Below are 14,445 nucleotides of genomic sequence, written 5' to 3'. Positions count from 1 at the left end.
CACCACATTGCACTTCCCATCTAGCTGCTGGACATACAGGTCTCTGGCTCAGTCCCTGATTCAGGCACTGGGTAGATGCTGTACAGGGGGCCATAAGGCTTCCTTTGAGTTATGGATCTGCTTACACGTGATCTCTCAACACATGCAGGTTGAAAGCCACTAGATCAAATCAAATGCAGAAAGCCTTCTGAGCACAGGGATACACATCTCCTCCATGAGGTGTTGGACTGGCTGCTGCTCTGGCTGAACTGAAGGCTCATATCCTTCCAGAGCACCAATATATATGGTGCTGTTTCTTTTACAGTGGCAATAAAAGGAGGAGGTGATTTGAGCAGGAGTTTCTAAATGGCCTTGACAGTTTATGAGCCTCTCAGTAAAATATGTCCCAGCAGGCAGTCATCTGATGCTCTTTGGATGCTCTAAAATGTATTTATTTAGGGCTTAGGCTGATGCTCTTGGTTTCTTTCTTTAATAGAACAGTTATGGCATAATGACATTGTTTTTGGGTGCCAGTTTTTAGTTCATCCATTCTTAATCACATAATGAGCAAACTGCTGCAGAACTGTTTTATGAGCTTAATAATTTCATAAATACATTTATGTTTAGTGGTTGCTTTTGACTGCAGCTGCAGGGAACTCTGAAGTGTGGTCCCACTAAATAAAGTCGCTTATTGCAATTGTGCTTTGAAGTTTTTTTATATGTCCATGTGTCATAGAGCTGAGGTGGTGTTCATGGGAATTACAACCAAAGCTCTTGAATGTCTAAAAAATTTAGGTTTTTTTTTTCTGACCTGGGTCCTCCTATATTCCAAATAGGATATAAACCACTATAATCAGGGACAGCCTCTAGTGTATCAGTTCAAGCTGCTGCCTTTGGATGGCAGGTTCAAATCCCACTTTCTGTTGTTGTACCCTTGAACAAGCTACTTACACCAGAATTGTTCCAATAAAAAAAACCAAACTGTATAAATGGGTAAACAACTGCAAAAACCATAATGTTATAAGTTGCTCTGGAGGAAAGTAACAATTAAATGAATAAGTTTAAATAAGTGAATGATTTTTACTGTAATTAGCTTGGTGTGTGTCTTGTTTCGGTGTACTTTGAGAACACGGTTTGAAAGAATGACTATGATGAAAAACAGATCTCTGTGTTTTCCCAGTATCAAAGAGTGACCAGAAGCCAGTGGACAAGGCCAAGATGGTCATAAAGGCTGCTGGCCTGCAGCGTTCCTGCTCAGATGCAGGGAAGGACCGTGGCGAACACCGCAAGCCCCCCTCAGGCCTTGTCCGCCCTTCTGCTGGTGGCTCCTTTGGGTACAAGAAGCCCACTCCTGCGACTGGCACCGCCACAGTGATGACAGCAAGTGGCGCCACCATCTCCAGTGGCTCAGCCACCGTTGGCAAGACGCCCAAGTCCTCAAGCATCCCTGTGAAGCCAGTGGGTGGCAGCAGTGGTGCGGGAGGCCGTAAGAACAGTCTGGACGCATCTAGCTGTGACCAGGGCTTCCTGTCACCCAATGCCCGCAACAACATCCAATACCGCAGCCTCCCACGACCGGCCAAGTCCAGTGCCATGAGCCTCACCGGGCGTCCTGCTGGGCGGCCTGTTAGCAGCAGCATCGATGCCAGCCTGCTCAGCCTCAAACCTGTAGCCACACCCACGCTGGCTTCAGGCTCCAGGCAGAAGGAGCTGGGCAAGCCTATCTCACGTCCTGCTGCCAGCCCTGTCAACCAGACTGACCGGGAGAAAGAGAAGGCCAAGGCTAAGGCAGTGGCATCTGACTCAGAATGTGGGCTCCAAAAATGTGACTCCCCCCAGACCCAGGTATCCGGGGACAGCAGCAGCAAGCAGCTGGGCCTGCGCCACTCCAGTGGGAGCAAGTATTCTGAACTGTCCTCTCCCACTACCCCGAGGTACGCCAGCCTCTCTCTGAAACACATCACCCTTAGTTCTAGCACTAAACACACGCAAACTCAGGTACGGTATGAAATTCAGCATAACACATATAGACTAATACGTCTTACATTTAGGGGCAAACTTGCATCTCGTACAATATATTCTACTTCCATACCAGAATATTTGCTTTAGGCAGCAAACCCTTTTGTTGACACATGTCACCTCTGATGCCATGGAGGATTTGTTACATGACCTACCAGTTACACTGCTAGTTGGCAAAGAGCAGCTCATAGTTCATCCACGTGCATTTTCCATCTTATAGCTTGTAGTTCACCAATAATAATTATGACAATAAAAGTCTAACTGCTTTCATAAATCTCAAAGACCTTGGTTAATATGAGAGAGCCCCAGAAGCTTCTGAGCTTCCAGACATTTACAATTCACTGGAGATACATGTCAGTTCAGGTAGGCGTGTTTAAATTGCCACCAGTTATGGATGTTCTCCTTTAAATGAGCTACTAAAATATCAAATTCTTCACCTTTTAAAGAACTCACTTATCTGCTGCAGATTTTGAGAATTTCTCTTTGTGGGCAAAAAAAAATTAAACACAGGTCGAAATTTGCTGCCGGCTTTATTGGTTTAGGTCCTAAAATGATGGAAAGGTTTGCTGGTGCTGACTGTATAAACAGCAGCATTGATCCTCTTCCTAACATTAAGCTGATCAAGATGGCAGTTAAAGCTCTGTCACTGGGGATGCAAAAGCGACTTTTTCTTATAAAATGCTCTCCTGATGATTATTTCACAGCAGTTTATGTCATACTGTTTGCACAGCAAGATATGTATTAAAGGTCCTTGCTTTAAGTACATTTTTAGTGGTAAAACTGTGGTATCCGATTGTTCGTTGGCTGTACAGTATAAATTGTAAATTCACTTAATTCCCTTTATAAAGTAAAGGATCATCTCACGTGCTTTAAAGTGTCAAATGTTATGTGCTGTGTTTGCCTGGTATTCCTCACAGACAATTCTTGGTGCTCCAGATAGAGCTACTTGGTGTGTCAAAGACTGAGTGGTATGGCATTTACAGCCTTCCGCTCTTTTGTGTATCACACAGGCTGCTGAGCAGCAAGTCACTAGGGAGGCCACCCAGTCTGGCTCACCTGGACAAGGTCAACTCTAACAGCCTGGACTCCTGCATGGCTCTGCATGACCTCCCACCCAAGGTTCCACCCTTTTCCAAGCTCCAAGATCTGGCAGGCTCTACAGTCCCACCAAGGCTGACTCCCAGCCCTGCACCCGTGCTCCACATTGACTCCCCCAGTTGCTTCTCGGGGCAGCCCCTAAGTCTGGGTGGGTCACCTCTGCTCTACCCCAAACTGTCAGGACTGCACCATAGCATGGAGTCCCTGCCTCTGAACATGAGCGTGCCATCCAGCCCTGCTCTGCCCAGTGAGCAAGAGCAAGAAAAGGCTCCCGGGACCTGGAGTGCTGGAAGCAGGGCTTCTCTTACCCTGCCAGACAGGTAAGTTCACAAGCGCATGCATATGCAGTCATACTGATTGCCCAGCATCAGCAGCTGTTTTTTTAGCCCTGAACTGGGCTGTCATATCAGGATGTCCTGTCCCACAGTGGTCAACAGTCTTATAGCCTGTAACACTGCAGTAGCTTTAGGGTTCATTTCAGCAATGCACAGCTGCTCCAGGGTGTGAACATATTCCTTCTAAAGACGAGGAGGAATGATTGATTATGCTGTCTGAAAGGGTAGTTGTGCTTCTCCCTCGGTTGTCCCCTAGTGCATTCGAGATCTGCTGTCCAACTGCCTAATAAAACTGTGTCCCTTTTACCATGATTCTTATCCAGGGAGGGGAACCATCGCCACCTACTGGTGTATAAAAAACCTTTGTGATAGAATCTTTGTGGTGGGGTAGGTACAGAAAAGGAATCGTCACCTTTTACATTATGGATGTAAAAGTTATTGGTGGATATGCTGTGCTCTACACAGAGAGTGTCTGTGATTCTACAGTAAACTCGTTTTCCTGCACATTTTGTTCATAATATCTGTCCTAATGGAAAAGTTGGCTTTGTCCCAGAGTTATTGTAATCTACTGCATATGCCACCTCTGTCTGAGTCTGACATGCATAAATTGCACTCAAGAGGGTCAATAAGGAAGCAGCGCATTTGACTCAATATAAAAGAAATATGAAATCTGGTTTTTAAGCACGTAAGCTGAACTGAAACAAGCACAAAGCATTTTGTCATCATGAGTACATACGTACTTCCTTCTTCCTGTTTCCTACTTCCTGTCACATCGATCGTGTCAACCAGTCACATCAATTATGGTGGACCTAACCCATGACTAAATTAGAAGATTCAGTTTTAACTTTCAGAAATAAACTATATAAAAGTATAAATAATAACTATTTTTTTAAAAAAAAATCATCACTATCGTAACATTGTCAGAAATAAATTGTTTTATGATTTTGCCTATGAGTCATGAGTCCGAAGACAGCACCGTTGGTCCAAAAATTAACACTATCTGCATGTCATGGTGCCATACCTTTATTCTGGCTAATTTTAAATTTTAGATGAAATTTTTCATCCCGGAACCGATTATACTTTTTCAGGAAGAAATAATGATAATTCACTCTCCTCACAAAGTGACTTTGCCTGACTGTGATTTCACTGAATCAGTTAACCATGTAAGCTGAGTTTAACAAACGGATGTATTTCACTATAACGTCTGGACACGGATGAAAAAAGTGAGGGTTGAAATGCACGGTCTCAATAAAAGTGCACAGTGCGGATTCAAACACAGAGTGTAAAAAGAAGTGCATAGTGCAGATTAACACATGAAATGCACGAGTGATACGATAAACATGGGACAAAGAGACACACAGAGTTCTTCCAAGGACATTAAGTGGAACAGGCGTATGAGACCAGGGTGTGCACACAGCGGCATGACGGAGACAGGGATGGAACACAAGACGCGGATGGGGCATGAAGGACTGATTCAGACAGGACAGGGATGGAAATGCACGGAGAACAAGACTTTGAGAAAACAGGTACATAAACAAAGATAATTTACTGGACGCAAGCAAGGCAGTGTAATGCTGATTAATAATCCGCAACCTGATAGTACCCCTTCATTCCCTTCATAGAGCTGGTCATTAATTTGAGATCAGGTGCGCTGATGGGGATGGGTGGACCTGGAGCGGTGTCCCTTGTGATCGTTTGAGTCATTCTTCTGGGTCGTGACACCGAGGGATGGGTGTATTGTTAAAAAGTCTCTTCATTATAACTATACTGGACACGGAAGTGTATAATATAGGTTAACTCAGACAGCTAACTGTGTTCTTCTGTTCGTAGTTTACCAAGAGACAGGAACACCCTACCCAAAAAAGGACTAAGGTATGATTTCTATTGGAGAAACGTGTGGGGAATTTCTCAAGAGTTTTGTGATGGCTTGATGCAGCGTGTTTTGTGTGCGTAACATGCTGTCTGCGATGGTCCTTCAGCCGTTATGGCTCTGGTCAGCCTGAGGAGGAGGGCAAGGAGAGACGCCACTCACACACCATCGTGAGCATGATGGACTCAGAGACACCGCCGCAGCTGCCCTCTCCCACCTCCAGCCCCGTGGCCATCTCAGGGAAGGCTCCCCTCACTAATGTTGGTGAGTACTGCCATCGGGCAGCCGCATGCCCTCCCTGGGAAACATGTTCCACAAATACCTGAGGAAGCCAGTGTTTTACTGTAAGTATGATGAGCTTTATGACGTCAGATGGAGAGGTTATAGGTATTTTATGACATCAGTGAGCTGCTCTTGTTGTGTCCCAGTCTAACTATGCTATGCAGTAACTACTCCAAAATGGACACCAGCACATTAGTGCTGTGAGCCCATGTTACCACCTGACCCCAGTCTCCTGTGTTCCTCCACTGCTCCCACCCTCCTTGTAGTGGCACCCACCCCCAGCGCTGGCACCCCCCGCATGACCCGCTCCAACAGCATCCCCACTCAAGACGCCGCCTTTGAGATCTACGGCACCTCCCCGCTGGGTAGCAGCCTGTCGCTAGCCGACCGGCCCAAGAGCATGATCCGTTCCGGCTCATTCCGTGAGCCTGGGGATGATGGTGAGCTGGCGGCCTCATTTCTGAGGCCTCACTCCCCTCACACCTCCCCGGCACCCCTTCCTTCCACTAACATTCAGATTACCTTCTACTCAGTAGCATGCCTGAGCCCTGCCCCCAAATGCTGCAAACAAAGAATGCTGGAAGGCTAACACCAGTTCCCCTTTTTTACTTTCCAGTTATGTAGTATAAAAATTTTAGGGGACTAAGATCTGATCCCTGTCTATTTCGTCTATTTTATGAAACTGATTTTAAAAAATCTGAGGTAGTGTCCTAAATGAGGTTAAACAAATTAATGAAAAGCGAAGTAAATGCTACCACAAAATTCAAATGTTTAATTGTAGAGGAGCTGATGCATAAATCCACTCGGGTTTTTGTTTTATAATACTTATACAATATATAAATGTTAGATATATAATATTTCTGCCACTGTTCTTCATTATGTATCAAGAGTGTGTATACTTAGAGGAAATTAAAGATTTAATTTGGGTTTTGCTTTATGACATCTGTTGCTCCCTTAAAATTTTACTCGACGGGTTTTCTCTCCCTCTTTCTCCGACTATGTCTTTACTTCAGTGGTGCCTGTCACTCAAAAGTAAAACATTGCATATTACCATAAATCAGAAGGACACAAAAATAGCATAATAAAAGCATGAACGGGGAGGATTCAAAGTCATATATTAAATAACACGATTCTTACCAAATGCAGGGGGTGCGGTGGCGCAGTGGGTTGGACCACGGTCCTGCTTTCCGGTGGGTCTGGGGTTCGAGTCCCGCTTGGGGTGCCTTGCGACGGACTGGCGTCCTGTCCTGGGTGTGTCCCCTCCCCCTCTGGCCTTGTGCCCTGTGTTACCGAGTAGGCTCTGGTTCCCCGCGACCCTGTATGGGACAAGCGGTTCTGAAAATGTGTGTGTGTCTTACAAAATGTGTGATTGGGTTCTGGCAGACCCTGACATCTCAGTAGATGAGGGGCTAGAGATTTTTTTTTTAATGGGGGGGGGGGGTTCCTTTGTTCTGTCTGTTTGTTTTTTGTGAATGTCTCATTTCATACAATTTCTGTATATGCAGTCCACGGCTCGGTCCTCTCCCTGGCATCCAGCGCTTCATCTAACTATTCCTCGGTGAGTGAAACTTGTGGATGGCAGCACAACTCGCTCCACAAAATTTCTTTCACATGCCCAGGGGACTCACTTCTCATACTTTAATCAGCTCCCAGACCCAATAATATGGCATTCAGCAGTTTTGCTCCTGTCAACAGGCTGTGTGAGGGATGCTGGCACTCCCCGCCCTCCAATCTGTTCTTCATTCAATGTAGTGAAGTTGCTCACCTTGCAAGATCTGAATTCCTGACGTTATGACGGGAAAGAGGCTTTAGCGCTGGCTTTGGCACTTGTGGGACACATAAAGAACACCCACTCTGGCAGTGGCCTTGTATCATACAACTGCTGAGCACTTCAGAATTCTAGAGACTTTAATGTCATGGCTGAAAACATTTTTCGATTATTAATTCTATTATGACATGACTTTAATATAATACATTGTGTTAGCAACATCCATGTTTACTTAGCTGGCTTTCTTAAATGGCAAAAGCAGTTTAATATACGGCGTGGCAGCACCCGGCAGGCTTAAAATAAGGCCTCTTTTTACTGATCTAGATTGGCTGAAATATCAGCTTGTCTTTAGTAATTCTTTCTTGTTAAACATGTAGATAAAAAATTAGGTATCTATGTCATGCTATGTTGTTGCTGTCAAAAGACTTCTACTTTGTCATGTGACCTCATCCACACAATCTACACATCTCTGATTTCTATAGACTTCTGCCCTCCCTAGACTTGCTGCATCTTTCCCTCCCTATGCTTCTCTTATTCTCTCTCTGTTTATCCCTCACGCTTGCGCAGGCTGAAGAGAGGATGCAGGGCGAGGTAAATCTGTCCTGTTGGCTCTCTCTAATTCTTCTGTCTCCAACTGAACCTCAATCCTTCCTTCTCTGGGCCATCCTCTATCCTAAACACTCCAAGGGATGGGCCTCATTTGCAGTGTGGACCCCATGCCTGTTGAGAGCTTCATGATTCCCATCATCCTGCTCCATTCAACAAATATCATTGTCCATTATTTGAAGTTTGATTCTTAGCTAAAAAATTAATATCAATAAGTTTTCTTTTTTTTTCTTTTTTTTAAATACCAAAGTTCACTTCCTAACTCTGGATGTTCTTTTCTATGGCTTGAACTAATAGATATATTTTGAAACATTTTGCAGATATATTATGGAGCATGACTGAGTTTTTCTTTGCCATTAATCAATAATAACTATTGAAGTGTATGAATGCATGTTTTCTAAATCCACTGCCTTTTGGCATGGTGTGCAGGACTGCCTGAAAACAATGATCAAACAAGCAGTTTTGTCTTACTTGTAACTCTATGATTTTGGTCTCAAAACAGCAAATCCGAAAACTTCGGCGGGAGTTGGAGTCATCCCAGGAGAAGGTGGCCAGCCTTACCAACCAGCTCTCCGAAAATGTATGTATACCAGGATTTACTAACCTATGCAGGGGGTCCTCCAACGTGGCAAGACAAATGTTCAGTTTCAGTGACCCGGCTGCAATATCGGTCATGCAGTAGACTTCAGTCACTGAATGTCAGTTCTGATCCAGGAACAGCACCAGCTACGTATGAGAGGATAAATGTCCATGATGAGCCAACAACCCTAACACTTATTCACATAGATGTTAATGTGTGCTTTAAAAGTACCATTTTTCACACTTTGGCTGTGCTTCGATATAACCACGACTCTCCCTTAGGATATTAGGTGTACAATGTAGCTGAATCAAATTACATTTTTATTTTTTCAAAGGAAATGACGGTACCCTCTATCTTTCCCTATCTCCCCTTTCAGTCATTTCAGCCTCCAGTGTAATATCCTGTCTATCCCCGTGTGATTTTTATTTATCATCCACAATCAAGTCTCCATTCAATACCTGTGGAATGGCTGTGAGCACTGAGTTGTTTTTGTTTCTGATATGTGACTGTGGAAAGCTTGGACACTGTAAAGTCATGCATCAGTCTGGGATGGAACTTTTCATGTTGCACCATCTGGACTTCCAGCCACCTTTACTGCAGTACAATCACATAGAGCAGTTACATTTTCTTTGGTATCTCATTTCAGCAATGTCAAACTGCCACACTGTAAATACTAGGGAGAAAAAAAAAAAAACTTTCAGACTCTACTTAAATAAAAGTATTTAGTTGAATTATTATACCATGGCCACTTTCTACCTGTCAGTCCAGGCAGTGGCAGGAGGTGGTGCTGTATAGGGTGAGGGAGATGATTACAGAGCTGGTAGCGTAGTGGTTTTAACTGCTGCCTCTATACCCAAAAGCTGGTGGTTCACATCCTCCTTTGAGCTGTAGTCCCCTTGAGTGAGGAACTGACTCTAAATTGCTGCAGTACTATTATTCAGCTGTATGAATGTGTAAATAATTGTCGGTATCTTAACAGTGTATTCTGTTTTGGAAAAAAGCATCAGTCACTTTATGATAGTGACTTTACAGCATGATTTACTTAAGTATGAAATTGCGTAAGTCATACATCAGGTAATCCAGGGAGTGTCTGTGTGTGTTCCTTTGTTCTCTGATTAACCCTTTTCTGTGTTCCTATATTGTTGCTGATCCTCTGTTGTATGTCTAGAGGTGTTTGTGTATTAAGTATAGGCTGCCCAGCTGGCACATGCTATTCTGGAAATAATCCTGTAACCTTGTCTTCTGTCACATGGCAAGGATCTGCTAGTCTCTTATAATATAGTCTGCCGATATTGAAAGAAAGTTCTGGACTGAAACTCATCAAAGATGCAACATAAGGAACCAGGACTGATCAATGGAATAGGATCAGTAATGACAGTGCACGATGAGTAAGATTTATCGGCTTTCCTTCCACTGCAATATTTTAAGAAAATTGTCAGAACCTCATACCAGATGTGTTAAGAACTGATCTTAGTTTAGAAGTAATAATCATGGATGCCCATGTCTTTACTCCTAAGGGTCAGCAGCCCTGCTTGTCTTGTAGTGCTGTAACTGTGGTCAGGGCTGGAGTAAAGGCTGGTTGTGTGGAATTAGATGAGTGTCCTTTGGAAGAAAAACTTGTAGAGGCGGAGTAGAGGCATTTCTGAAGTTAGATGTTGAGTCATATAGAGACCGTGGCCACCGAATGGTGCAATGTCCAGTATGCTGTTGTTATGCAAACATGCTCAGTAGTGTATAGACAGTTTGTAGGGTAACACCTGTATTTCACACACATCCTGTCTGAAACCATTATTTTTAAACAAATTGTATGTGTTCTAAGTTTATTTTCTTTTGTGCTGGGCAATATTTGATTGTTTATGTATTGGAATTGGAACATTTTTCAATAATAGTAAATGATGTTAAGAAGTTGGTGTGAGGCTATTGTGAAAGTTCTCTTTTGGTTTGGATTTCATGACACTGGCTCTCATTTCAAAAGAAAACATGCTTAGATGCTTAGGATGGTGAGATGGGGGTGAGATTCTGGAGCACAAGATGAATGTCAGCAACTGACACTTCACAGCAGGAGCACAATCTCCACTCCGGAGCTTAGCCCATTTCTCGGGCAAGTGTCACACGTGTGGAATGCTTAGAGCACCTCAATCTCGATGTGCGTAAGGCTCGCTGACCGGGGGGGTGACCTTTTAGTGCTAACCCCTTTTATCGTTTTGCAGAAGTGCTGACTCTTCCCCACCCATGTCACTCTGCAAGTCACTCTGAGTAGAAGGCATATGTATGTAAGGGGGTATCACATCAGGAGGTGACCTTATATTTTCTACTAGAGAACTTGCCCCCGTTTTCCAGAGTTATTCTTTTAAACTGTGTGTCTGTTAGCATCATGTAGAACAGTTACTAGTGATATTAGTGGTTTTAATATATTTTCTAGAAATTCTAGCAGTTTTGCATTTTATTAAATATTTATAGATCTAATGGTTACCAGTACTGAGGAGCATATTGTCGGTCTAACAGAAGTAGAGTGTAAAATATAAGTCCATCATGCCTTTGGCCCACTTTTTCCAATTGGATGCAGGCAATGTCAGTTTGCAATCAACCCTAACACCACTGTGCCTCTTTCCTCCAACTACTATTGGCTGTAATGGCTGCGGAACATGCTGGCACCCCCTGCCTGCCGGCCACATACTCATACCATCGGATGTTGGGTGTAGCAGCTTGGCCAGGTTTGTTGGACTGTCACTTCACTGACCCAGTTTCTCCCCCAACCCCGTGCGTCACTGTGGCATGACTTTGCCCCTTGCGGTTGCCCCTTACAGTTGAACCTCTGGCAGATGGAGTGCCCCAGTATGTGGTTTTCTGTGTCAGATACAGAATTCATGGATAGTATAGGATATAATACTTTATTGTGGAAATTCATATGCAACAGAGAAATTCATACACAGCAGCTCAACACGGCACATAACAAGGGGCGCAGTCATACTGGGAAAATAAAACCATAAATAATAGCAAGAAGATCACAAATATCAAATCAACATTTACAAGGTACAGATATGTTAGACAATAAATAAAACTGTGTAACAACTCAATGTACTCAATGCAGAGCCCTGCTCCTCTGTGTTGAGGAGCTAAAAAACTGTCGATTGGCATTATGGAGACAGGCAGCTGTTGCTAAGAAGGACCCCCAAAATTGCCCTTTTCGGTATCATAGCTGAACAATGTCATGACTAAAGGAGCTCATAGTGATTATTTTGTGGAGGGGATGTGAGCCATTGTCCATAATGGAGTCTAACTTCCTCCTCATCCTGACCCCTGCCAAACCTCCACTCAGTCAGGGGTCAGACTCATGAGATAACCCGCTTTCTTTATAAGCAGGCCCTACCACCGGATGGCACTGATGCTGCTCTTAACTATCAGAGTTAGACAGTCATAGCAGCTTTAAATCAGAGATAGCTGTCTGGATTTGATCAGTTTTCTCATATGATCTCACACATAATAATAACAGTTAAAATTCCAGCAGGTAGGTAATAAGGAGAACCCCTTAGTCTTGTGACATACCAGTTAAGAGTGATATCATTGTGATGTAAAATGGTTTTTTAATTTGAATCGTTTAGATACTAAATCCCTTGTTTCTGTCCTTTCAGCTAACATCCCTCTCCTTTTCTAGTACCACGCAGTTTTAAAACCTACTTACAGTAGTCCGTCACACCACGCCAGTGATTTGTGATGTTCGGTGACCTCAGGACTCACCTTCCCCTTGTTCACAGGCAAACCTGGTGGCAGCGTTCGAGCAGAGCCTTGCACTAATGACCTCACGACTGCAGTCCCTTTCTGCCAGTTCCGAGCAGAAGGTAGGCCCCAGATATTGTTCATAATCCTGCAGAACCTCACTCCCGATTAAGGCTGCAACCATGTGAACAATGATAGTGTATAAATCGGTGGTGCGGCGTCAACACAGTTTTATAACTGCTCTCTAGCACAGTGTACAATTATCAGTTAGGCTGTATTGGCTACCAGATCATCAAAAGAAATTATGTGATTGTAATTCTTGAATGTAATTGACAGTTTCTTTTCTGAGATGAAAATATGAAAGCTTAGTTTCACCAATGCATCTTTCTCTCTGTGACTTACGGATACTACAGTTGTTAACTACAACATAACATTGGTAAACTGAGACTAGGGTTTAGTCTGAAGAGTGGACAGCGGAGAACAGATAGTGGTGCAATCCGGGCCACAGTCTGGCAGCCCCAACACTGTGGCTAGATCATACTTTTCAGCAGCTATTTAACATGTTGTGATAAGCCACAGAGGAAAGAGAGCTGTCAATCTTTCGCAGCCAGCAATGCCATTCCCATCTTTATGTTACAGTGTGTTCATATTTCCAACTCAGCTCAGCTGGTTTAGTGTCTTAGTGTGAAGGTTTACATCTCCTTTTCAACATTGCTTCCATGTTGGCTATCCATGGAATTAGTATCCAGACCATCTTCAAGTCAGTACAGTCCTACACAGGATTATCTTCCAAAGAGTTTGGAAATACATGCAAACCTTTTGAGAAGACCTTTTCTTAAAAATTTAATCGGAAGTGGCATTTGTAGGATGGGTGGGTGAGGCTGGAGTCTGAAATGTAGGATGGCCTTGTGGAGGCAAGGTTTAAAACAGTAAAAGTAGTATTCCAAGGGGGATGGGGTTTGAAGCTTAAGATGGTTAAGTGGAGCTCGTGTTTGAAGTGTTAGATGGCAGGGTGTAGGAAGGGTGGCGTTTGTAGTCTGATGGGACAGCTTGTTCCAGGACTCTGAGCTGGTGGACCTGCGCGAGACGATCGAGGATCTGAAGGCCAAGAACACAGAGGCTCAAGCCATCATTCAGGGGGCGCTCAGCAACCCTGATAATGCCCCCAAAGGTAGGGTATCCCATTCATTACATATCAGATTGGGACCATATTGTGCCTTTTAATCCAAATTTTGATGACCAAATGCAACCTCAAGCAAATTTTGTGTACCATTGCAGTATTTATGAAACGAGTCTTGTAATAGTTAATGAATTATCGTTTCTATTTATTTATTAATTTCTTTGACACCTTTATCCAAGGTGATTTAATTTGGCTAGTATAGTATCAAGATACTTAAAATTAATTTTCCATTTTTTTCAGCAGGGTATTTCTTACTATATTAATTCAGGGTAACTCTCTTACTCATGGGTACTACAGCAGGTGCAGTATTAAAATCCGGGAATTTTAGAATGCAAGATGTTCACTGACACACGTTCTGTACTTTATAAAAGAAAATAAGGTTTACCAAGCTAATTCTGTGCACTACATGAGATTGTTTGAAACTAATGAACTGACTGGTCTTGACTCTTGACTGAGGCTGAGACAGATAGGGAAACAGAAGGGAAAAGTAATTGCAGACAGTGATCAGGAGGGTGAGATCCAGCCATGCCCCAGTCTTCAAGACGTAACTTGTGTCTGCTCAGGTCTGGTCTGGTGTCCATTTTTGTACCATCCCATTTGTCTCCACAGAGCTGCACATCAAGCGGCAGAATTCCTCAGAAAGCATCTCCAGCCTCAACAGCATCACCAGTCACTCAAGTATTGGGAGCTGCAAGGATGCTGACAAGAAGAAGAAGAAGAAGAGCTGGGTGAGAGAGGTTCTGCTATTCTCTGACTGCTTACAAAGTACATGGAAAACTTTGAGATGCTGCGTATGGAAAAAGAGCACACATGTTCTTTGAGAGCTTTGACATGTATTCACAGTCAGGTACGAAACAACCCATAACAGACCCAAACCCTTCAACAAAGCTTACCCCTAAGAAACGATGAAGGCCAAAACTGAAAGCTTTCAGTTATGAAGACCATAGTAGCAATTTAGTCTAACAGTATCTTTTGAATAGGCCTTGGTTTCTCTGTAAACTCAAATCCTTA

General features: G+C 43.5%; 1 protein-coding gene across 2 annotated transcripts in view; it reads left to right on the top strand.

Moving 5' to 3' along the window:
* nav1b (neuron navigator 1b) overlaps nt 1-14,445 on the top strand; it is an 86,663-nt gene that overhangs the window by 62,621 nt on the left and 9,597 nt on the right. Inside the window, exons 6-17 of one of the 2 annotated variants that reach the window (XM_018733040.2) lie at nt 1,160-1,913; nt 3,009-3,416; nt 5,262-5,303; nt 5,411-5,565; nt 5,850-6,023; nt 7,089-7,141; nt 7,919-7,942; nt 8,460-8,537; nt 11,240-11,251; nt 12,293-12,376; nt 13,314-13,425; nt 14,044-14,162. In XM_018733040.2, coding sequence (XP_018588556.2) covers nt 1,160-1,913; nt 3,009-3,416; nt 5,262-5,303; nt 5,411-5,565; nt 5,850-6,023; nt 7,089-7,141; nt 7,919-7,942; nt 8,460-8,537; nt 11,240-11,251; nt 12,293-12,376; nt 13,314-13,425; nt 14,044-14,162 — 2,015 coding nt within the window. The remainder of the gene's footprint in view (nt 1-1,159; nt 1,914-3,008; nt 3,417-5,261; nt 5,304-5,410; nt 5,566-5,849; nt 6,024-7,088; nt 7,142-7,918; nt 7,943-8,459; nt 8,538-11,239; nt 11,252-12,292; nt 12,377-13,313; nt 13,426-14,043; nt 14,163-14,445) is intronic. The other variant, XM_018733041.2, reaches the window with a different exon arrangement.

This window comes from Scleropages formosus, chromosome 2, assembly GCF_900964775.1.
Source record: "Scleropages formosus chromosome 2, fSclFor1.1, whole genome shotgun sequence".
NCBI lineage: Eukaryota > Metazoa > Chordata > Actinopteri > Osteoglossiformes > Osteoglossidae > Scleropages > Scleropages formosus.
Note: the sequence above shows the minus strand (reverse complement) of the source record. Positions and strands in the feature narration are given on the sequence as shown.